This window comes from Vulpes lagopus, chromosome 19 (genome assembly GCF_018345385.1).
Source record: "Vulpes lagopus strain Blue_001 chromosome 19, ASM1834538v1, whole genome shotgun sequence".
Lineage (NCBI taxonomy): Eukaryota > Metazoa > Chordata > Mammalia > Carnivora > Canidae > Vulpes > Vulpes lagopus.
In genome coordinates, this window is record NC_054842.1 from 8,282,344 (window position 1) to 8,306,962 (window position 24,619).

A 24,619-nucleotide genomic window follows, 5' to 3' on the forward strand; every position below is an offset into this window, starting at 1 on the left:
AGCTAGCAGAGAATCTGTGAGGTGGTGATACTTTGGCACTATATCTAGTTTCCCACCTAAGTCTTTCATTTAATGATTTTAGCATACATTCAGAATCCTTGTTTGAATCAGTTATTCTGTCAAGGGTTGCAGAATGGTGACTTTTCTTACTGCATCCATTCTTTTACATTTATAAACTAGCATTCTTCTGGAACTTTACCTCTTTAACTGGGGTTCTTTGGTTAATCTGTATTGTAATTCCTACTAAAAATGCAAGATAAATAATTGATTCTTTTTTTTAAGTACTGATTTTCAGAGTAAAAAGTTGATTGAATATTCACCAATGGTGGTGGTGAATTAGGGTTTTGTTGTTGTTGTTGTTTTTTGTTTTTCCTTTTTCCTGTTGGATAAGGCTCTCATTTTTTAATAATGTCATTATATAGACACAAGGAATTTTTTAATATTTTATTTATTCATGAGAGACAGAGAGAGAGAGAGAGAGAGAGAGAGGGAGGCAGAGACACAGGCAGAGGGAGAGGCAGGCTCCATGCAGAGAGCCCGATGTGGGACTCGATTCCGGGACTCCATGCAGGGAGCCTGATGTGAGACTCCATCCTGGGTCTCCAGAATCAGGCCCTGGACTGAAGGCAGCACTAAACCCCTCAGCCACTTGGGCTGCCTGACACAAGGAATTTTATATATTTGTGACTTTCAGTCAGTTTTACTCTATGTTTTGGATGCTCAGATTGTCCAAAATTTTGTCAATGGGTCTCCCTTTAAGCTTACTCTTGTGTCCTCTTGACATGAATCGATTAAGTCTGGTTACTTTATGTTTGGTTCAGGATTTCCTAGGGTCACATTTATTGTTTTCCCAGACCCAGAATCAGCCAATACTCTAACGAGTTATGTTCTTTGGTAGGCGAAAGGTATCTAGAGATCATAGAGGGGATGTTTAGGATAAGAACTTGGAAATACAGTGTATTAAAAATTATTATTTGGAATTAATACTTTTTTGTTTTAAAGATTTTATTTATTTGTTCATGATAGACAGAGAGAGAGAGAGAGAGAGAGAGAGAGGCAGAGCCACAGGCAGAGGGAGAAGCAGGCTGAGCCACCCAGGGATCCCCTGGAATTAATGTTTCCAATTCAAGTTTAACTTTATAGACTTTTAAAACTTAAGATTATACTTGAACCTCTTTCTCCTACACAGAAAATTTTGGTCCCCAATATTAACATAATTAATTATGGTGTGCTTTATGCTGCAATATCTATATAGCTATTTCTGATTGAGTCCTTAGAATGAAATGTAAGTATTGCTGATTGCCAACAGTAGACCATTGTCATGTATAGATTGAACATTTTGTTATGGTTGCCCGAAGGCCCAAGTCATGTAATAAATTAGACATTTTGCTAAAGCATCGGTTTGAATCTTGTGGCAAGATTGGGAGGACCAGTTAGTGATGGAACTGCCCAACCTTCCCATTACTATGCTGCCTGGTTTTTGTTTGCATATGTATTTTGTGTGGGAGCATGATTTTCCATTTTAGAATTGATAATATTATACTTCATTTAACACCTTACTTCCCCAGAGAGGCCATAAAGGAAAGAGCATAGGCTTTAGAATTAAATTCCATCTTTCCTACTTAGCAGGTTTATGTCATTGGGCAAAACTGTTTAAACTCTTTGAACTATTACTTTTCTGTCAAATGGGGATACCTTTCTGTATTTTAGGGTATTGGGGTATAGTAAATGAAGTGACATGTTAGGCATCTATCATTGTGCTGACATGTAGATGCACAAGAAATTTAGCCATTAATAATAATCCCTTGTTATTTGATGCTTTTCAGTGTAGCCAGAATCACCTTTTTGTTTCAATCCCATTAGTGACACACTGGAGAAACTGGATGGCTTTGTTAAAGGCCCTGTTCATATGATGGTTGGAATCCTTGCTAACACCAACCACCTTTCAAGATGGTGGTCAAGCATGGTTCTTTCAGTATGGACAGATATGGGAATATTAGGTAATACTGTATCTTTCGTTATTGATCACCTGTAGCATAATTTTCTTTATTTGCAATTTACAAAAATGTATATAATACAGACTTTTTAATGTTTTGCTAAAAAGTCCTCTGATGAATAGGAATACATTGTCTTGCTTATTAATTCCTTCATCCACACCTGTATACTGGCCTCTCCTTTCTGCTACTCCTAAGCAGAATGAATATGTATTTTTTTAAAGAATCCCTGTTTCTCTCTCAGGCAGTATATATCCTGATCTTAGAAGAGGCAGGACATATAGCTGGGCAGGGTGTCTTTTAAATGTACCTCTCTGCCCCTCCTTGTCTTAGGTTTCCTGGGACAGTGCCCAATTTTTCTAGCCTGGTACTCAGCAGATTTCCTGGAGGATAATTTTCAAACATGTTCCAGCCATTAACTCTTTTAAAATTACTTGTATTTTTATGAGTCAACATAATCTTGTATCTGAACCTTTTAAAATATTAAAGAATTGACATCTTTTGTTTTAGGAAAACGAAGTCCTGCTGTTTTAGTTATGAAGTGAGAAAACATTTAAACTGAAGAGATATATTAAGCACTTATTAGAAAACAAAAGCCAGAACTAAGCAGAACTTCAAAATGTTTTTGAAATACAGAGAAACATGCCAAGGTTTATAGCTCAATTAAAATTCCATTCTTTAAATACTTACAGATCACCAATACGTTGGTGAATCATACTGTTAGTTCCTTGCTCTTAGGGGCCTTATAGCTAATACAGAAAAGTTACAATTAAATAATTATAAATTTGTAGAGGACCAGGAAGAAGTATCAGGTGCCATGGGAACAGGTACCAGAATTTAACCTTATTGAGGGAGAATGGATGCAGTGGGCTTAACACAGGAGGTGATGTTCAGCTGAGACCTGAAGAATAGGTAATAATAATTAGCCAGGTGAAGTGGGAGGTGGAGGTGGTATCAAGGGGAAGATGTGAGAAGTGATCCAGATAGAGGGAACACTGCGCAGAGAAGGTTCTAGAGGCAGGATGGACTAGTGTGGTGTGAACTGATGGGGGCTTACAGTTGGAGCCAAGAGAGTGAGAAGAGGAGATCATTGATAAGCAGGGGCTCCCTTTGAGTAATTAAATAACGTAAATAACCAGAGTTAACAGAATTATGTTTAGGCTACTTTCACATCAACTTTTTTCACCAGAATATTTAAAACAGAAGCATATTTTTCATTTAACAACATTGTACTGATGTAGAATTTATTATTATTATTATTATTTTTTTAAGATTTATTTATTTATTCATAGACACAGAGAGAGGCAGAGACACAGGCAGAGGAAGAAGCAGGCTCCACGCTGGGAGCCCGACGTGGGACTCGATCCCAGGTCTCCAGGATCACACCCCAGGCTGCAGGCGGCGCCAAACCACTGCGCCACCGGGACTGCCCTATTATTATTATTTTTTAAAAGATTTTATTTACTTATTCATGAGAAACGCAGAGAGAGAGAGACACAGGCAGAGGGAGAAGCAGGCTCCATTCCAAGCAGTGAGCCTGACGTGGGACTCGATCCCAGGTCCCCAGGACCACACCCTGGGCTGAAGGCAGTGCTAAACCGCTGAGCCACCCGGGCTGCCCTGATGTAGAATTTAATAAGCTAATTAAATCGAAAACTAAATTGGAACTATCACTCAATGCCTATCAAGCAGGTGGACATCATAGTTAAAATAAGTTTAATTCAGTGTGTCAATATTATAGTCATTTCTTACTGCTTCCTTATAACTGTGATATTCCTGTGTGAATTAAACTCTGATGTCGAATATTGGAATTTATTAGCATAGGAAGTTAATCTTCAGAAATGAGAAGCAGTTCTGATCTAAATTGCTATTTCTGCAATTTATTAGCACCAAACTACAATATAAGAGTTTTAGAAATCAAAGTAATTAAGAAAGCTTCTAAAAGGAGAAGAGAGAGAATTACCTGTAGGACTCAGAGGTATGAATTGTGGCAATGCAGAAATCTAATTTAAATTCACTGTCTTAGTGCATTTTGTTGTTTAGGGACATTCTCAACTTTGTCATTTTCTAAGACATAAAAAATATGAGAACTTCTTTGATATAAGCAGGACCCAGGTAAAATATCTGATAATAATAGTGACCAGCTTTGGTTGTTCAAGCAACAGTGGAGGGGCATGTCTGTTTGAAATGGAATACTCAGCCCAAGCAAATTTTGTACCCTTTGATACCTTCCACAGCTTAGGAAGACACAAAACCCAGTGTCTAAGTACTGGTTAAAGCTTCTTGGCAGAAATTCTAGTAACCAAAATGAGCTAATTATGGACTCAAAGAGTATTTTTTCATTAAAATAAATTGAGGAGGGGCGCCTGGGTGGCTCAGCAGTTGAGCATCTGCCATAGGCTCAGGGTATGATCCTGGGGTCCCAGGATCGAATCCCACATTGGGCTCCTTGTATGGAGCCTGCTTCTCTCTCTGCCTTTGTCTCTGCCTCTCTGTGTCTCATGAATAAATAAACTCTTCTAAAAAAAACAAAATAAAATAAAATAAATTGAGGAAATGAACATGTCAGCTGAGTTATTTGAGCTGTAATCATGGGACATAACAAGTGTCTTTAACCAGCAGCTGTTTTGCCACTTTTTCAATATTATTTTAATATTTAGTAATAATTTTCTTGTGCAGTTATAGATTTGCATTGCTTTTAAAATGTTTTGTGCCATAGGCTAGGAAAGCAGACATCAGATAGACTTTTAGAATAGGTGTCTACATTTTAACTTTTTGCTTTGTTTCCAAATTTGTACCCATTTCCTCTTATTTTCTAGTCTTCTTTTACTCTGAGAAATGCTTAGGTATCAATGGACAGTGTTTATCAGGGAGTCGAGGGTGTTAAAATACATCATGGGCTCACCTTAGATCTTTGGAATGACGGTCTATAAGATCTGGAAATCTGCATTTTTAGCTATTTTGCCAACTAATCCCATGTGTTAAAATTTGAGAACTGATTTTCCCTGTAGGATATTTCTTTCAGATTGTGTGCCCAAGGACATAAGACTGTGTGTGCTGTTATAACTTTCCTTCATTATTTCTACTCATTATTATGTGTTAATTGAATCATCTAGTGATAATCTACAGTCTTCTTCTTTTTTTTTACAGTCTTCTTTTATTTAGCATGTTTTACTTTCACATTTCTTAGTTGATATGAAGAGTTCTATGTAATTTTGATTACATTAGGAAGGACAATTGTAAGCAATTGATTAATTGAGGAAGGACAATTGTAAGCACCATCATCACTTTAGATGCTATAAAATGCTGGAGGAATCATAGGGGAAAAAATGTGTACCTTCCAGGACCAAGATTTTCAGTTAAAAATAAAAGTCTTTGTGACATAATTATCCTTCCACCTATAAAAATTATACTGTTGGAAGACTGAAATGGAAAAGAAACTGTATATTAAAAGGGACTTCTTAAATACCTTATTCAGAATGTCTGTCCTGGACATAGACTGGGGATGTGCACTGCTTTAATTTCTCTATTGATCACTGATGATGTGAAATCATTTACCAATCTTTTAAGATTTTTTTTAAAAAAGATTTTATTTATTCATGACAGACACAGAGAGAGGCACAGACACAGGCAGAGGGAGAAGCAGGCTCCATGCAGGGAGCCTGATGGGGGACTCGATCCTGGGTCCCAAGATCAGGCCCTGGGCTGAAGGTGGCACTAAACCGCTGAGCCACCCGGGCTGCCCCAATCTTTTAAGATTTTAAAAAGGAATTCCTGCTTCAAACTCTTCAAAAATACAGCTCTAATAACTTTCTATGTGCTCTACGTCTCTATTGCTCCATTTTTTTTTTTGATCCACCAGACTGGAAGTTCCCAGAAAGTCAGCAGTTATACCATGTGTATCTTGATATATTTTATAGTACCTAGATCTAGATCTTGCATATAATATGGCCAAATTGTTGAAGAGATAAATTGTATTTTTAATTCCTACTAGGAATGTCTCCCTTTGCATTATTTTAGATACTCTTTACATTATAAATATGTAATTCAGTTGGCATTTATTTATACAAATGTCTTCTTACTAAGCAGTTCCTATGTGGCCTGGATTTCTCAAAAGAATGAAACATATGGCCTGTTGGTTATAGTCACTTTGCTTTGGGGACTAATATGTGATTGATTAAACTAAGCAGAACAAAATGTCTCCTTTAGGGCTCTCCCTATGTGAGTCACAGTCTTGTGAATCCCAGCAATAGAGAGAGGGAAAGTGTGATAATGTATATTAAAATGCCACTTGGAATCTGGAGCCTCCCTGATTCATTATCTCCAGAGAGTAAATTGCCTGTCTCCTGCAGGACCTGGGGAGTGGCAGTGACCTGGCTTTCAGAGAGGGGGGAGGAATCTGGGTATCTTCTTCCTTGATATATGAACTTTGAACCAGTTTTCTTGTTTTCAGCACTTTCCTTCAATCCCCTCTCACTTCCTCTTAGGTAGACCTTGCAGAATGTGCTCTATAGGGATATTGTTTCCTAGTTGGCAGCACTCCTTCACAGGCATTGGAGTTGCAGATTGCTCTACTCTGCTTAGTCAGTTAACTTTTTGTTTTCCTTCCTCCAAAAGATGATTGTCGTCTCTCTTCTTTATCTTCTTTGTTTTTCATTTTCATCCTGGATTTATGCCTTTTTTAAAAATCAAGTTTATCAAGTTAGTGGATTTCAAATGAGATCTGAAGTAAATGTGTATATTTTGAAAGATTCCATCTAGATCCTTCTTTCCATCTATTTGGAAGTACATTTTTTCTTGTAAGTACGAAATAAAAGCACCTACTAGGGCAGGTTTTCAACAAGTGTGTGTTTTAGCTTTAGTCTTGATCATTGAGATCTTATGCCAAGAAATGGAACTCCAATACTTTCTGTGCCCTTTATGTTATATTCTACTTCTTGGCACAATTTCAATGTTTTGGTTTGTGTTTTGATTTGTGATCTTTATGAGCCATTGTTCTGCCAGAAATCTTCTCAATCTCTAGCACACTTGTTTTGATTATAATAATTAGTTATGGGAGTCAACGTTCTATGATTTTAATTATTGCATAGGTGTCTCTTCCCTCTCTTTGTCCCGATTTTTAGTCAGAGCATTATTTCTGATTGGGGAAGAATGGGAGTGATGATACATCTGGGCTGTTATTGAAAGAGAACTGCCATTTTTATTCTTTTCATGTTTTTCTTCACCTATTTTATTATTATTAACCTGAAGAATAATTTTAACCCTTAAGGTAGTTTGTATGTACATGTGATCTTTTTCCTGCCAAGCATTTCTTCTGTAATTTGACCTGTGTTGTAGTTGTATTTTTATGTTTATTTGTAGAATGTTGCATAATCTGATCCAGTGTTGGAAACCTAAATTACTTTGTGGTATCATATACTAAAGTGTTATTGATGGGTATAGTTTACCTAGGTATTCTTCAGATGTGGTTAAAAATCCTCTACTACTTTTTCCAAATTCTTACTTTAAAAGTCTAAAGGAGGGACACTTGGGTGGCTCAGTAGTTGAACGTCTGCCTTTGGCTCAGGGCATGATCCTGGAGTTCCGGGATCGAGTCCCACATCGGGCTCCCTTTGTGGAGCCTGCTTCTCCCTCTGCCTATCTCTGCCTCTCTCTCGGTGTCTCTCGTGAATAAATAAATAAAAATCTAAAAAAAAAAAAAAGTCTAAAGGAAATGCTGGTGTTACACTGCAATTGGATGTTAGGCTGCTTCCTGTTTTAGAAAATAAATTATTAACTTTAAACTTCTGCATTTCCTTGTATTTGCCATTTTTTCCTTTCCTACACAGTTAAGTTTATGAAAAGGCTTACATGTGGTTTGATTTCAAAATGGCTCTGAATTATATTGAGTCAAAAATTTATGGCAAATTTTGTCTTCTGTTTTCAGGTTCTGTTCTAGATATTATTAAGCACATTGTGGCAAAGGGGGAGCACAAAAGTGGAGTCCTAGATGAACCTACCATTGCCACAATACTCAAAGAAGTGCTGGAAGGGTTGGAATACCTGCATAAAAATGGACAGATTCACAGGTATGTAAAAGACAACACTGTTCTTTTTTGGAAACTGCAGGAGTAGTTGTGCTGTATCATTTCCTTGAGCCCATTCTTTAAAGTGGTTAGGGTCCAGTTACACAGCTAGCAAATATTTAAAAAGTAACAAATACTTGAGTCAAATTGGAAAATACAAAAAACAGGAAAAATTCATAATTTCCTGTCAGAAATATATAAAACAAAACTGTATGCATAATGTCAGTTGCTTTTATTGTTTTTGTTTTATTTTGTTTTGTTTTGACCTTGGGTATTTTCTCAAATTATTACAAGCTCTTTGTAAAATAACTTTTTATTAAGGCACTTTTTTTTCTTTTTTAATGTAAAAAGCTATGTTATCATTTCATGGTCCAGGTATTCCTGGCTGTCTCTATCTATTCAGTCCCTGGATATAGATAACAAGAATTCAAATGGTGATGGATTCTATGTTACTCAATCTGTTTAAAACCTGGATTTGGTTTTCCTTCATATCAGACAGTCTTTTCAGTCATTCTGAAGGATATTCTCACCGAATATAAGAATTTGCTACTGACAGTGCTTTTCTCTCAGCAGTTGAAAGATGCTGTACCACTTAATTCTGGCCTCTAGGGTTTCAGATGAAAAGTCTGTCCTTGAATTGGTGTTTTAATTGTTACTTTTCTATGACTGCTTTCAAGATTTTTTCTGTCTTTGGTTTTCTCAAGTTTAATTATGATGTCTTGGTGTGAATTTCCTCAGGTATATTCTGTGTGGGTTTCCCAAACTTCTCAAATTTGTAGGATTTCGCCTTTCACCAAATCTGGGGAGTTTTCAGCCATTATGTTTTTGGGTACTTTTTCTGCCATTTTTTCCTTCTCTTTTTCTGGGACCTTGATCATGCAAATGTTACCTGTTTTGCTATTGTTACTGTAAGCCCTGAGGCTCAGCTCAATTTTTGTCTTTTTTTTTTTTTCTCTGTTCAGATTGAGTAAATTTTCTTGATTTGTTTTCAAGTTCTGATTCTGTCCTCTGTATTCTGCTCCAGAATCCACTAAGTTTTTATTTCAGTTATTGTAATAGTTTAGATAGTTTGGTTCTTTTTTATAGCTTTTATTTCTTTGCTGAGATTTTGTTTTTCATGTTTTGATAATCAAATATTACATGTTAAAGCATTTTTATAATGGCTGCTTTAAAATTCTTGTAAGATAATTCCAAGATCTGATTCATTTCGGTGTTGATGTCAGTTAGTGGTCTTCTCTTATTAAAGTTCTTCTTGGGGGATCCCTGGGTGGCGCAGCGGTTTGGCGCCTGCCTTTGGCCCAGGGCGCGATCCTGGAGACCCGGGATCGAATCCCACATCGGGCTCCCGGTGCATGGAGCCTGCTTCTCCCTCTGCCTGTGTCTCTGCCTGTCTCTCTCTCTCTCTCTCTGTGACTATAATACATAAATAATAAATAAAATAAAAAAAAATCTTTAAAAAAAAAAAAAAAGTTCTTCTTGGTTCTTGGTATGATGAGTGGTTTTTAAATTGTATCCTGAATATTTTGGATATTGTATTAGGAGACTCTTGATCCCATTTAAATATGTATTTTAGTAGGTATTTACCCTGTTTGGTTTAGTATGTAAGTCTTGGTTGATTTTAGTGGGCTGTAGTTCCAGTGATGGTTTGACTTTTAGAGCCCTTACAGTGCTGTTCTGGTTTGTTTTGTTTACTTGGCACTCCTGGGGTTCTCTGCTCAATCCCTGCTGATAATCCTTGAGAGCAAAAGTGCACCTCCCTAGGCCTGGTGCTGCTAGGAGATAGATGCTGTACCTGTGGGTCTGGGAGCACTTTTGTGGGCCAGGCTACTTGGTGCCAGTGGGGCTGTCATTCATTCTCTTATGGTATTATCTGGGGGGATGAAAGCATTTGCCTAAGCCACCTTTCTCTACTGAGTAGGGAGTTGGGAGACAACTGGGCCTGGGTTGCCTTTGCCACTGTGTGGAGGACCAGGAAGTACTGAGCCTGGGTTGCTGTGTGCAGCTGGGTAGAGGGCTAGGAGATGCTGGCTGGGCTCTTGGTGCTGCTGGTGTGATTAGTATGGGCCTAACCTGTTGCAGTGTATGTGGGTGGGAGGTGGAGTTTCCCATTTGGTTCTTCATTTAAGCCTCTGGTTCTTGGCATTGTGGGCCAGCCTGCAACCCCAGCTATAGGATCCTTTGCTAAATTTGTGCTAGGTTGCCCCTTTCCTGCTCCTTTTGCCACAGAGAGCAGGCTTGGAGGGTTTTCTGGCAGCTGTTTTTGTTTTTGTGTGTCATCTATTCCTGTTGATATGTCTAGGATATGTGAGATTAAAAGAAAACTCAGGTGGGATACCTGGGTGGCTCAGCGGTTGAGCATCTGCCTTGGGCTCAGGGAGTGATCTCAGAATCCTGGGATCGAGTCCCACATTGAGCTTCCTGCATGGAGCCTGCTTCTCCCTCTGCCTATGTCTCTGCCTCTCTCTCTGTGTGTCTCTCATAAATAAATAAAATCTTTAAAAAATAAATAAAAAATAAAACTCAGGGAAGTTGTATAGTGCTCTTTAAAAGTGGACTTAGAAAAAAAAAAGTGGACTTAGATTAGTGTAAATGTTTATAGCAAACTCTAGGGTAGCCGCTAAAAAAAAATTGATATGCTGAGAAGAGAGGAAAATGTAATCACGTAAAATGCTCAGTTAAAAACAAGGCAGATAAAAGGTGGAAGACACAAGATTGGTAATCTTAAAAAATCACCTACCTTTAAGGAACTAGAAAAGAAAAATAAGAATAAACTAAGCCCCAAGTTAGCAGAAGGAAGTAAATAAAAAGATCAGAATAGAAATACATGAAATACAGATTTTTTGGATGTGACACAAATAGCAAAGGCAAGAAAAGAAAAATTAAACAAGTGAGACTGCACCAAACTAAAAAGTTTCTTCACAGCAAAGAAAACCATCAACAAAATGAAAAGGCAGCCTATGCAATAGGAGAAGATATTTGCAAACCACATTATCCGATGGGGGTTAATATCCAAAATATACAAGGAACTCCTATAACTCAGAGACAGAAAACTGCAAATAAGCTAACCAAAAAATAGGCAAAGACTTCAAATAGACATTTCTCCAATAACCAATACACAAGAAGATGTTCTCAACATCACTAATCCTTGGGGAAATGTAGTCAGAACCACAGTAAAGTACCTCATATCTGTTAGGATATTTGTTTTCAAAAAGACAGGAGATAACAGATCCTGGATGAGGATGTGGAGAAAAGGGAACTTTCTTATATCAGTGATAGCAACATAAACTACTATAGCCATTATGGGAAACTGTGTGGAAGTTCCTCAAAAAAATTAAAAATAGAATTACCATATGATCCAGCAATTCCACTTCTGGGTATATACTCAAAGGAAGTGTGAAATCAGTGTCTCAGAGCGAAGCTATGAAAATGACCTAAGTGTCCATCAATGGATGAATGGATAAAGATGTGGATTATTTTTCAGCCATAAAAGAAAGAAGGAAATCTTGTGGTTTTTTGACAATACAGATGAACCTGGAAGGCATTATCCTAAGAGAAGTAAGCCAGACAGAGAATGACAAATACTGCATGGTATTGCTTATTAGTAGAATCTTAAAAAAAATAAAAATAAAAAGTTGAATTCATAGAAACAAATAGTAGAAAAGTGGTTACCATGGACTTGGGGGGGGGTGGTGGTCAAGGGAATGAGCAATTGATGAAAGGGTGTAAACTCGGTTATGAATAAATTCTGCTAAGAGAGTAGAACTTAAATGTTCTCATAAAAAAAAAAAAAGTAAGAGAGGCGATAGATGTGTTAATTTGATGGGGAGAATCCTTTCCCAGTGTATATATATATCAGACCATCACATTGTATACTTTAAATATTTTACAATTTTGTCAGTTATACCTTTTTTTTTTTTTTAAGATTTTATTTATTCATGAGAGACAGAGAGAGAGAGAGAGAGAGAGGCAGAGACACAGGTAGAGGGAGGAGCTGGCTCCATGCAGGGAGCCTGACGCGGGACTCGATCCCGGGTCTCTAGGATCATGCTGTGGACTGAAGGCGGGATCCTGAGCTAAACTGCTGAGCCACCAGAGCTGCCCAGTTATACTTTTTTTTTTTTTTTTTAAACCACCTTCTTAACCCTAATCCTTCAGTAAATCGGTAAGCAAAGGCCTGGAAAAGTATCTGATTATAGATCAGACAACTATCAAGTTCTAAAACTGAGGTTTTAAGGAATAATCATAATGTGGAGGGAATAAAAGCAAGGTATTTCCTACACACACACACACACACACACACACACACACACAAATTTTTAGTTAGGTTATTCTGAGAATAGCACCATTTTAAAGAAATTAAAATGTATACCAGTGAAATCAGCCCATTTATAGAAGTATCTTACCCTAGGAAAAAATGAATAATGTTTGTTGTCTAAATTTTCCAACCAGCTTACATCTTCACAGAGAAACATGATCTCTCTCTATGGTTATGAAGGAGAACAATTGACTAACAAGTAATGAATAAACTAGAAATCTTGGAAACATTGAAGGCATATTCTTCAGACAATACGATTTTTCATCTCAAATTGTATCCAGTCATTTCGTCTCTAATTAAAATAATGTGTTAACAGATGACAGAAAAGGGTATGACCAAAGAGTAAACATTTGGGAATGTATTTCCTTTATTGTCAAGAGGAAAAGGAGCCGTGAAAAACAGGATTCCCATCCGCTGGGTTGTAGTACCCCTATGGATAAATACCTTGATACTAGCAATGTTAATTGGCTCCCAGTGTGTTTCTTCTTTTTGAATTATAAAAACATGACATTTTTACCAGGCATGTGATCATCCAGAAGAAATGCAACATTTTGTAGCCTCCCATGAGAGCCAGATACAACTGTATGAATTGGTTTCTAGCTACTATAAGGAGAAAAAAAAGTGTATAATACTTCAGAGTTGTTCCCTTAATAGGTTTTGTCAATCCCCAGTCCTGCTGACATTTGGACTGAACAATGCTCCTGTTCATTGTAGGATATATTTAGCTATTTAGCAACATTCCTGGCTTATATGCCAAGAGCACCCCCCTCAACCCAATGTGAGAACCAAAGATGTCTCCAGACATTGCCAGATGTCCTGAGAACCGCCACTTATAGAAAGTGGCATAACCTCTATTTTCCTCTTCCTCCCATGAAATGTGGATGTGGTGATAAGCCATCTTGGATAATAATGTAGCAAGAACTTAGAGATGGTAGAACAATGAAATAGAAGGAGCCTGCATCCCTGATTCTGTGGGTTCACTATACTGGACTGAGGTCACTTACGCCAAACTACTCTATGAGAGAAAAATACCAATCTCCTGCAGCCATGTAGATCAAGGATTGACAAACTATAGCCCACCAGTTAAATCCAGCCCGATGTCTGTTTTTTTGTAAAATCCACAACAGAACAGCCATGCCCTTTCATTTACAGATTGTGTCTACTTTAGCATAAAAACAAAGTAACCGTGACAGAGAACATCTGGCCTACAAAGCCTAAAATATTTATTCTCTGGTCCTTTAAGAAAATGTTTGATCACCTCTGGTGTAGATAATAAGCATACACTGAAACCCATGTGCTGTATAGTATTCTAAGTGCGACGTGTATGTTACCCTATTTAATCTTTATAGTTATTTTATGAGGTAGGTACTCTCTCATCCCCATTTTACAGATGAGGAAACCAACGCAAAGAGTAGTAAGTAATTAGCCAAAGTCACCCACCTAGTGACATAGTTGGGTCCCGAATTTAGGCAGTATGCTTCTAAAATCTGCTAGGAAATAAAGATTGTGCTAATCCATGCAGCTTGGTATAATTGTTTTTTTTTTAGTTGAATTTTTTTTTTTGTTACTAATTCAGTAGAATTTAGATCTGTCACTGGGGTTACTTCTTTAAGTATACTCTTTGTTGTCATCTTTTAATCCGGTCCCCATTTTAAAAATCAAAATTTTTACTTCAGAACACAGATAAAAGTACATGCTTTTTTTTTTTTTAATTTTTATTTATTTATGATAGTCACAGAGAGAGAGAGAGAGAGAGAGAGGCAGAGACACAGGCAGAGGGAGAAGGCAGGCTCCATGCACCGGGAACCTGATGTGGGATTCAATCCGGGGTCTCCAGGATCGCGCCCTGGTCCAAAGGCCGGCGCCAAACCGCTGCGCCACCCAGGGATCCCAAAAGTACGTGCTTTATCCTAAAACTTTACATATACAGATTTTGTATAGTTAAAGGAAATTAACCCAAAATACACATTAATGTCACTGTCTTTTTTTAGAAAGCAATGAATAGATTCACATCAGGTTTAGGCAGAAATTCAGTCTGCTGAGTTTCATATGACCATAACATCTACTTTGAAAAAACAAACAAACACAAAATATATATATATCAGCTCTCATTTAGTTAAATGAGTAAAAGAGCCAGAAAAAATACTGGAAGAAGTAATGGCTTCCAAAACTTCCAAATCCTGAACGGTGATGAAGACAAATACAGAGAGATCTGAGTAGACACACTATAGTTACACTGTTGAAGCCTAAACACAGAGGATCTTGAAAGATGCAAGATTTGGAAAACAACTCCTGTAGGGGGTGTGGGAAAGACTGAATGTTTATGTCTCCTCAGAATTCATATGTTGAAACCTAATCCCCATTGTGATGGTGTTAGGTGGTGGCCTTTGGAAGGGGATTAAGTCATAAGGGTGGCACATAAATGTGCCTCATAAATGTGACTGTCCTTATAAAAGAGAACCCAGAAAACTCCCTTGCTCCATCTGCCATGTGAAGACATAGTGAAAAGATGGTCACATATTTTTAGAAGGTAGAGGAGGGTCAGTAATGTATCCTCCACACTGAGAAGGTGTTCTGAGACCTAAAAACTACACAGCTGCTCTACACTGTGTACAGTTTTATTCAGGGTAACTTACTGATTAGGGGGATTCCATGGACTGACAATCCAGGCAGCTATGCAGCTATTCTCTGCCCCCATTCTTCATCCAGTCCAAATCTTAACTCACAGTTTTTATAGTGTGAAGAGCATAGGAGTGATATCAAAGGGTGGTTATCTAAAATGGTACCTTCTGTGTGTGGCACTTTAGGGAAGATCAGAATGATTCTTCCCACATCCGGTCAGGGGATGTATTAACTTGGAGGATGTGGCCCCGAGGGAGGTCATTGTGCAGATCTGGACAAAAATGGAGGGCCAAAGATAGAGTCAGTATTGTCAGCACTCCTACACCTATGAACCAGGAAGTAGACCTTCACCAGATACCAAATCTGCCACTGCCTAGATCTTGGACTTCCCAGCCCTCAGAACTGCAACAAATAAATGTTGGTTGTTTAAGCCACCCAGTCTGTGGTATTTTTGTTATAGCAGCCTGAACAGAACAAGCTAAATCAATAGCAGTGTATGATTGAGAGCTGACTTCCTATCAGAACAGTGGAAGCCAGAGGTTAGTGAGAAGGAACCCTGCAATCCAATGACCCCTTCAGGATTCTTATCTTCCTGGTGAATTATTCCTATTTTAAAAATTATATAATGGCTTTTTTCATTCCTAGAAATGCTTTTATATTAAAGACAATTATATCTTTTTTTTTTTTAATAAGGTTTTATTTATTTACTTAAGAAAGAGAGAGATAGCATGGGTGGGGTAAAGGGCAAAAGGGAGGAGACTTCCCACTGAGCAGGGAGCCCCATGAGCTCAATGCAGGGCTCAATCCTGGGACTCTGGGCTCATGACTTGAGCTGAAGGCAGATGCTTAACAGATTGAGCCAACCAGGTGCCCCAATTACATCTTATTTTAATATGGCCATACTAGCTTACTTTTACTAAACATATCTTTCACTGTGGCCCATTCTTTTTAGGGTCCTGGTTTTATGAAAGGGTCTCAATTCTACTCTCAACCTTAAACTAGTCAAGTGCCATGTTTTCTGTTTAGGCAGGTGAGTTTTAAAACTTGAGCTTCCTAGCCATTTGGAGCAGTACATCTTCTCTCTCCCAAGGCTTACTGCTCCAGCTCTTAAGTGTCCCTTTCATTTCTGAAACTTGAGGATTTCCTTTTCTTTATTTCATGTTCAGCGATGTGATGGTTTCCCTTCCTAATTTATCCAGTACTTCTTTGTAGCAGGGAAATGGTGGGTTTTGCAGCAAAGTCCTGGGCAGTAGTGATGAAAGACTGTTTGCCATGCATAGTTCGCCATGTTGTGGAATGCTTTCTCTGTCTCACACTTTAAATCAGAGACTCTCAACCTTGGCTACCTATTGGAATCATCTGGGAAACTTAAGTACTGATTACTGGATCCATTGCAAGAAATTTATTTAGTTGGTCAGAGATGAGGCATTGGCATTGGGACTATTAAAAACTCCCCAAGTGATTCTAATGCAGCCAAGGCTGAGAACCACTCTTTACATGTTAGCAGCAACCACTCTGAGCTTTCAGCTATACTGAGACTTCAGCAGATTAGGGAGTTACTAGGGGGCAGCTGGATCTCTTTGGTGGGTTTTACCACTTCTCATCTTTATTTCAGGTCCATTTGTGTGTTAACCTGGTAGATCGAGTCAGATAATTTTCCTACATTTTCACTGTGTTCCTGCTGAATCTCTAAGGCTTCAGAGGTTTTAGCTAGGGTGAACAGGTTTCTGAATTAGACTTCTTTTCTCGCTGTATCTACCTACGCCAATATTTTTCCCTTTAAAGAGTTTAGCTCTAACAGAAATGTTGGCTAGTCAGATTAAGATGCCTAAACCTAGTGTATTTTCCAGCTTTCATTTGATTCATTGCTTGTCTTGAACTTTTTCAGGTTTTCCACAAACTGCGTATTGATGAGTCATACAAATGTTATGGGCAGTAACTTGTGCTGTGTACTAAGGAAATAGTCAAGCATGTCTATGATACTCTTTCATTTTACAAGGAATTTGTAACTTTGGTGCAATAGTGAGAAATGGCATTAAGCTGTGAAAAACAAAACTCACTGTTCTTACTTAAGAGTGGATGGTGGATTTAACTGTTGGGACTGCTGAGTTACTTGATATTCTTTGTGGCAGGGTAAAAAATGGGTTCTTAAGGACTCTATTGATTTGCATATACTTAGTTACAAATCTTTTCCTTGAAAGATCAGTTGTCTTGTATACCAAGATAAGCTGGTGTGTTTGATTGTCCAGTGAGTGAGCCATTTTACTCTTTTGCTTTTATTCCTGGAAGCTGTTCTACAGATTGCACTTTGGTTTGTTTGTTTCTTTTTTAAAAAAGATTTATTTATTTATTTTAGAGAGAGAAGGGGAATGTGCAAGTGTGAGTGGAGGAAGGGCAGAGGGAGAGAATCTCAAGCAGACTCCCTTATAAGTGTGGAAGCCAGTGTGGTGCTCGATTTCATGATCCTGAGATCATGACCTGAGCCAAAATCAAGAGTCAGATGCTTAACCAACCTACTGAGCCACCAAGGCACCGCTGTACTTTGGTTTCGAATAGGAAACAGGAATTGATTATCTGAGTTGTTGATCAGGAAAAGTAGTCAGAGTGCAGGCTCTACTGAAAATGGATTAGTCTCTTCACTTATGAAAGCCAAAAGCTTTAAGTAGATAATACATATGTGGCTTAAAAATTGAAAAAGCACAAAATGGTATAATAAGTCCTGTCAGTATCAACTGTTCTAAATCATGTGGTGCCATGTACTCTTGATAATGATGTGATGAAAATAGCACTTTACTTCTGTGGAAAATTCCACTAGAGGGACATCCTACAAAATATTTGAGCATTACTCCTCAAAACTGTCAAGGTCATCAAAAACAAGGAAAGTCAAAAAATGGTCACAGAAAAGAGGAACCTAAGGAGACAGTTAGATTTACTGTAGAATCTTGAATGGAATCCTGGGACAGAAAAATGAAATAAAAAAACTTTTTAAAATTCTGAGTAAATTGTGGACTTTAATACTAATGCATCAGTACTGATCTCATTATATGTAGTAAAAGTACCATACAAATGTAAGATGTTAACAACAGTGGAAACTGTAAAGTGTAGTGAAACTCCTTTGCACTATCTTCTCATTTCCTGTGTAAATCTAAAACTGTTCTAAAAAAATAAGATATTCTTTAAAAAATCTTGTTTCTTTCCTGAACCTCTAGTACCCTGGTCTAAAGGGAATCACTTTTTTTTTTTTTTAAAACAGGGAACTTTAGTATATATAAGAGGTCCTGGGGGACAGGGAGGGCCCCGAGGGGCGTCCATAATTTAACACTCTTCAAAAGCACAAACAACAGCAGGGGCGGGGTGGGGGCCAGGGCAGTAAAGGGAATCACTTCTTACCATTTTCCTGTGACTCCTTTGGGAGAGATTTTATGCCAATATGAACACATTATATGCATATTCTTTTCTCTTCTTAAAAATAAAAAAAGACACTGCAATATACACACATAATATTATTTCACTTAATATGTTTGGTGGTTTTTCCACATTATCTTATATATTCATTCCTATGAATAGTATTTCATTATATAGATACACCACAGTTTAACTGATCTCCTGTTACTGAATAGTTAGGTTGTCTTGTTTGACTGCAGGTGTATTAGTTTATAACCTTAACATTTGCAGCAGAGTTAGGAGGTGGGAATTGAGGTTTGGGATGGTGAGAAGGGAATAGTCCAGTTTTATTTTGGTATTTAGTTGGATTTATACTTTCATCCATTTAATTTAATATTCCACTTATCCCTGGAAAAGGATTTGAGGAAGATTGTGTCTGTTTATTTAAATCTTTTTGATGAATATCTGGGGGATGCTTCCTATATACTAATCATAATGCTAAGTAAGTGCAGGTGATACAGGAATCTGTTCAAGTACAGGTCCAGATCTTAGCTTATGGTGAAAGAGACAGCTCCAAGAATATAATTGTATTTTTGTAGTCTATGCTAACGCTGCTGCAGAAACACAAATGAGGAACTGACTATACATTTTGAGTTTTTGGTGTCATTCCAGATAAGCTCAATGATATGAAGGTTCAGATAAGCTTAATGATATAAAGGTTCATGGTTGACTCAGTTGGATGTTTTTGTCATCAAGGGAAGAGAAGTTCCTCAGTTTTCTCCTGCTTGTAGTATCTGGAGTCAGAGACTTTATGTTAATAGAGTAGACTTAGTCTGCCTCCACTCTAAGTCAACTTCTGGGAGAAATGTCCTGTAAATTGCTTGGATTTATAAGCAGTGAAGAATACTGAGTAACATGATTACCTTATGCTTCAGTATGCATTCAGGAAAAGTATTGTATACTGTAGTTTGGTGAACCTGCTACACACAGTTGTGAAACCATTGTTGTTTTTTCTCCCCCCAAGTAATGGTTATATCTAAAGACACAGGGAAAGGATGAAGTGTTGTACTTTTTACAACCTGGTTCCTTTTCATGACAAAGCCTTCCTCCATGAGCTAGCCTTGCTCTTCTTTCTTGTCTAGCTTCAAAGACTGGCTCTCTTTTGTTTATTTAATTATATATTTATTTTTAATCGCAAAATAAATACATTATTGTATTTCCACAAGATATTCAAACAGTTTCCCTTGACTCCAATTCCATTCCTCTCCAAAGAAGGAACCATTCATTGCTATCATTTGGTATATGTGGAAAGAGTGTGTGTGTGTGTGTGTGTGTGTGTATGTATGTGTGCGTGTATTTTACATTAGTGGTGTCCTACAAAATGCACTATCCTCTTACTTGATTTGTTCACTTAGTAGTGTGTATTAGACAGTATTCCAGGGTATAACATGTTGATTGACCTTATTGCATTTTATAGCTATAACAAAATTCGTTCAACCTTTCTGCTGCTGTTGGCCTTCTAGGTTGTTACCATTTTTGGTTTATTATTATGAGCAATGCTGTAGTGGTTTCCTTGTACATTCCTTGTACAATGTAGGGGTTTCTCTAGGTTATTAAGAAGTGGATTTGCTACTCATGAGATTTAGGGGTTTTAAATTTTGCCAGATACTGCTAACATATTGTCGCATGAGAAAAACAAGTTGTAGATTTGATTGGATAGCATGATACCATTTATGTTGGAAGAAGAGCCCAGATATGTCACAAGAACATATTCTATTGACTGGACTGTTAATAGTTGAAAATTTTGAAGAGAATACTAGGCTTCAGAATGGTAGTCAAAGGGACTTAGGGCTTTTCAGTGATGTTTAGGTTTTTATAACAAGAATGTGTCCATGCCCTATTTGAATTATAAATAGTTACCAATAAAAATAAAAAGAATGTTTGAATAATTTATATCTATTTTTATGCCTCAGGCAGAGAATAGTCCCTGTTTTTAACCCATACTGACCATTTAAAAATTTTGACCATGTATTAGGATGTAGAGAAAAAATCAGTGTATTTCAAAAAGTGGAATTAGGTGATGTTACATGAAGGGTCACATTCTTTGGCCATTGGTATCCCAGTCAAGTATTTAATCATCTTGGATTTTCTGAATTTTATAGTAAAAAGATATCTGTTATTGTAACTTTCTGTTTTTAATATTTAGATTCTAGTAAAAGTGACTAAAATTTTTTAAAAAATTACTATTGACCTTAATTCTCCTTAATGTAAAATAGAGTATTTAAATATTGCCAGTGTTGTGTGAATACAGTAAACAATTGCTTAAATTATGTGACTCCAAAGAATAGGTGTTTTTTAATGTATAACTTTTTTTTTTCCTTAAAGAGATGTGAAAGCTGGAAATATTCTTCTTGGAGAAGATGGCTCAGTACAGATTGCAGGTAATGATTAGTATTTCTTTTTATTTTGATTTAATGGTCGGTAGAACTACCTTACTTATCTTTTGTGTTTTCAGAGCCAGTTTTCTCTTCTAGTGCCTGGACTCTGTCTAGCCAAGCAGCCTATATTGGCACATCCCTGCTGATTCTCAAGATACCCTCCACTATTTATCCTTCATTGTTGATCTCAGACATTTTTCTCTGTCCACTAGTCATTACCTTCCAGTTATCACTCCTTACCCCCAGGAGTCATCTTCTATGGGTTCTCATAGCAGTCTTTGCTTTCCTTTGAAGGAAAAGTAGTCAAGAAACCTCACTGTGTTTATAAATTAATATGCTTTAGTATCTGGTGAGAGAGGTGATACAGAGCTACTTCTGTCGTGGGGTGATTGGGGTATTTGCCAGTGAGGAGGAGGCATTTGAGAGGTGCAAGTGCACACTTGGTAGATTCAGAGCCGAAGAGATAAGATAGGATATCTTATTAATTATGCCACTCAATGGCATCTAGAATAGTGAATTCTTTCCAGAAGGTTTTCAGTTTACTTTGCCCAGATCCAGTAGAGGATAAGATATGGTAAGTCCGAGGCCTGCCAGAGGTGGCTATGCTGGTGAAATACCCCTCCTCCAGGCTGAGACTCTAGAGTGGCCTTACAGCAGGATTGTTGAGTAAGTCGCTCATCTGAGAAGGCCTTGGCTTGGTCCCTCCCACACTAATGGGACAGTCAGGTGTTTGACAGGAGGAAGATAATCACCCAGACCATAACTTACTTCTTCAGCTTTAGAGGATAATTTAGATGCACATCTTCCTTCATGTCTCAACCTAGGAAGTATTTTAATGAAGCCACATAATGCTTTAGCATTAAAGAAAATATTGATAAATTTGGCTCTTTTAAAATTCACAGCTTCTAGGGACTCCTGGGTGGCTCAGTGGTTGAGTGTCTGCCTTCGGCTCAGGGCATGATCCTGGGGTCCTGGGATTGAGTCCCACATCGGGTTCCCTGCATGGAGCCTGCTTCTCCCTCTGCCTGTGTCTCTGCCTCTCTCTCTGTGTCTCTCATGAATAAATAAAATCTTTAAAAAAATAAAATAAAATTCACAGTTTCTGTTTATTGAAAGAGGGGCAAATGGTTAATCATCATTAATAAGCAAAAAGACAAACCACAGAATAGAGAAGATATTTGCAGCATGAATAATGGATGTAGGGCTCAAATTTAGAAGAATTCATTAAGAAAAATCAGATAAAAAATGAGAAGACTTCCCAAATGAAGACATCAAAACATAAATGTAATAAAAGGCGTTCAGCCTTAGTAATAATCAGTTAAGTGCCTAGTACAGACATACCTCGGAGATATTGTGGGTTTGATTCCAGACCACCACAGTAAAACCAATATTGCTTTAAGGCAAATCAAATGAATTTGTTGGTTTCCCGATGTGCATAAAAGTTACGTTTACACTATGCTAAAGCCTATTTAATGCACAATGCAGTATTTCTTAAAAAAAAAAAAAAAGTATACCTTAATTAAAAATACTTTATTGCTAAAACATGCCAACCATCCTTTGAGCTCTCAGTGAGTCATAATCCTTTTGTTGGCATAGGGTCTTGTCACCATGTTGATGGCTGCTCATTGATCAAGGTAGTAGCTGCTGATGGCTGAAGTGGCTGTAGCAGTTTCTTAAAATAAAATAACAATGGCATTTGCTACAGCAGTTGACTCTTCTTTTTATAAATGATTTATCTGTAGCATGCAGTGCTGTTTTACCCACAAAAGAACAACTTTCAAGATTGGAGGCAGTCCTCTTAAATCTTGCTTTATCGACTAGGTTTATGTAATATTCTAAATCCTTTGTTGTCACTTCAATAATCTTCACACATCTTCACCAGCAATAGATTCTATCTCTAGAAAACTCTTTGCTCGTCTATAAGAAGCAACTCCTCATTTGTTCAAGTTTTATCACAAGATTGCAGCAGTTCAGTCACATATTCAGGGACCACTTCTAATTCTAGTTCTCTTGCTATTTATACCACATCTGTAGCTATGTCCTCCACTAAAGTCTTGAACCCCTCAAAGTCCATGAGGGTTGGAATCACTTACTTCCAAATTCCTGTTAATGTGATATTTTGACCTCTTCTCATGAATCATGAATGTTCTTAATGGCATCTTGAAGAGTGAATTCTTTCCATAAGATTTTGAGTTTATTTTGCCCAGATCAGTAGAGGAATCACTAGCCTTATAGAATGTGTTTATTAAATAATAAGACTTATTTTTTAAGATTTTATTTATTCATGAGAGACAGAGAGGCAGAGACATAGGCAGAGGGAGAAGCAGGCTCTTCATGGGGAGCCTGATATGGGACTAGATCCTAGGACCCCAGGATCATGCCCTGAACTGAAGGCTCAACCACTAAGCCACCCAGGCATCCCAAGTAATAAGACTTAAAAGTCAGAATTACCCCTTGATTCATGAGCTGCAGAATGGATGCTGTGTTAGCAGGCATAAAAACAATATTAATTTCATTGTACGACTCCTTCAGAGCTCTTAGGTGACCAGGTCATTGTCAATATTTTTTTAAAGATTTTATTTTAGAGCGAGTGCATATGGGCAGAGGGAGAGGGAGAGAATCTCAAAGTTGATGCTGTGTTGAGTGCAGAGCCCAACATGGTTCTCGATCTCATGACCCTGAAATCATGACTTGAGTCAAAACCAAGAGTTGGATGTTTAACCAGCTGAGCCACCCAGGCACCCCAGTGAGCAGTAATATTTTGAAATGGATCTTTTTTTTCCCTAAGCAGTAGATCTCAACAGTGGGCTGAAAATATTTAGTAACCTATGTTGTAAACAGACGTGCTGTCATTCAGGCTTTGTTCTTCCATTTACAGAGCACAGGAAGAGTAGATTATGCATTATTCTTAAGGGCCTTAGAATCTATGGACTAGTAAATGAACATTGGTTTCAGCTTAAAGTCACTAGCTGCATTAACCCTAAACATGAGGGTCAGCATGTCCTTTGAAGCTAGGTATTGACCTCTCTAGCTAAAAAAGTCCAAGATGGCATCTTCTTCGAATAGAAGGCTGTTTTGTCTACATTGAAAATCTGTTGTTTAGTGTAGCTACTTTCATGTATTAACTTAGTTAGATATTCTGGATAACTTGTTACAGCTTCTACATCAGCACTTGCTGCTCCACCATGCACTTTTATATTATGGAGGTGGCTTCTTTCCTTAAACCTCATGAACCAGCCTCTGCCGGCTTTGAGCTTTTCTTCTGCAGCTTCCTCACCTCTCTCAGCCTTCCTAACATTGAAGAGAATTAGGGTCTTGCTCTGGATTAGGCTTTGGCATAAGGGAATGGCTGGTTTCATTTTCTGTCCAGACCACTAAGACGTTCTTCATATCAGCAATAAGGCTGTTTTGCTTTTCTTATTCGTATGTTCACTGGAGTAGAATTTTTAATTTTCTTCAAGAACTTTTCCTTTGCATTCACAACTTGCCTAACTGGTACAAGAGGCCTAGCTTTTTGCCCACTTTGGCTTTCAACGTGCCTTCCTTATTGAGCTTAATCATTTCTAGCTTTTGATTTAAAGAGAGAGACTATATGACTCTTCCTTTCACATGAACACTCAGAGGCTCTTGTAGGGTTTTTAATTGGCCTAATTTAGGGACACCTGGGTGGCTCAGGCGTGATCCCTGGGTCTCGAGTTCAAGTCCCACATTGGGCTTCCTGCATGGAGCCTGCTTCTCCCTCTGCCTATGTCTCTGCCTCTCTCTCTGTGTGTCTCTTGAAAAAAGAAATAAAATCTTTTT

The 24,619-nt window shown here is 37.7% G+C and overlaps 1 protein-coding gene across 2 annotated transcripts in view; it reads left to right on the plus strand.

Annotated features, from left to right (window-relative positions):
- OXSR1 (oxidative stress responsive kinase 1) overlaps positions 1–24,619 on the plus strand; it is a 90,056-nt gene that overhangs the window by 25,266 nt on the left and 40,171 nt on the right. For both annotated transcript variants that reach the window (XM_041733847.1, XM_041733848.1), the window contains exons 4-5: positions 7,921–8,062; positions 20,766–20,821. In XM_041733847.1, coding sequence (XP_041589781.1) covers positions 7,921–8,062; positions 20,766–20,821 — 198 coding nt within the window. The remainder of the gene's footprint in view (positions 1–7,920; positions 8,063–20,765; positions 20,822–24,619) is intronic.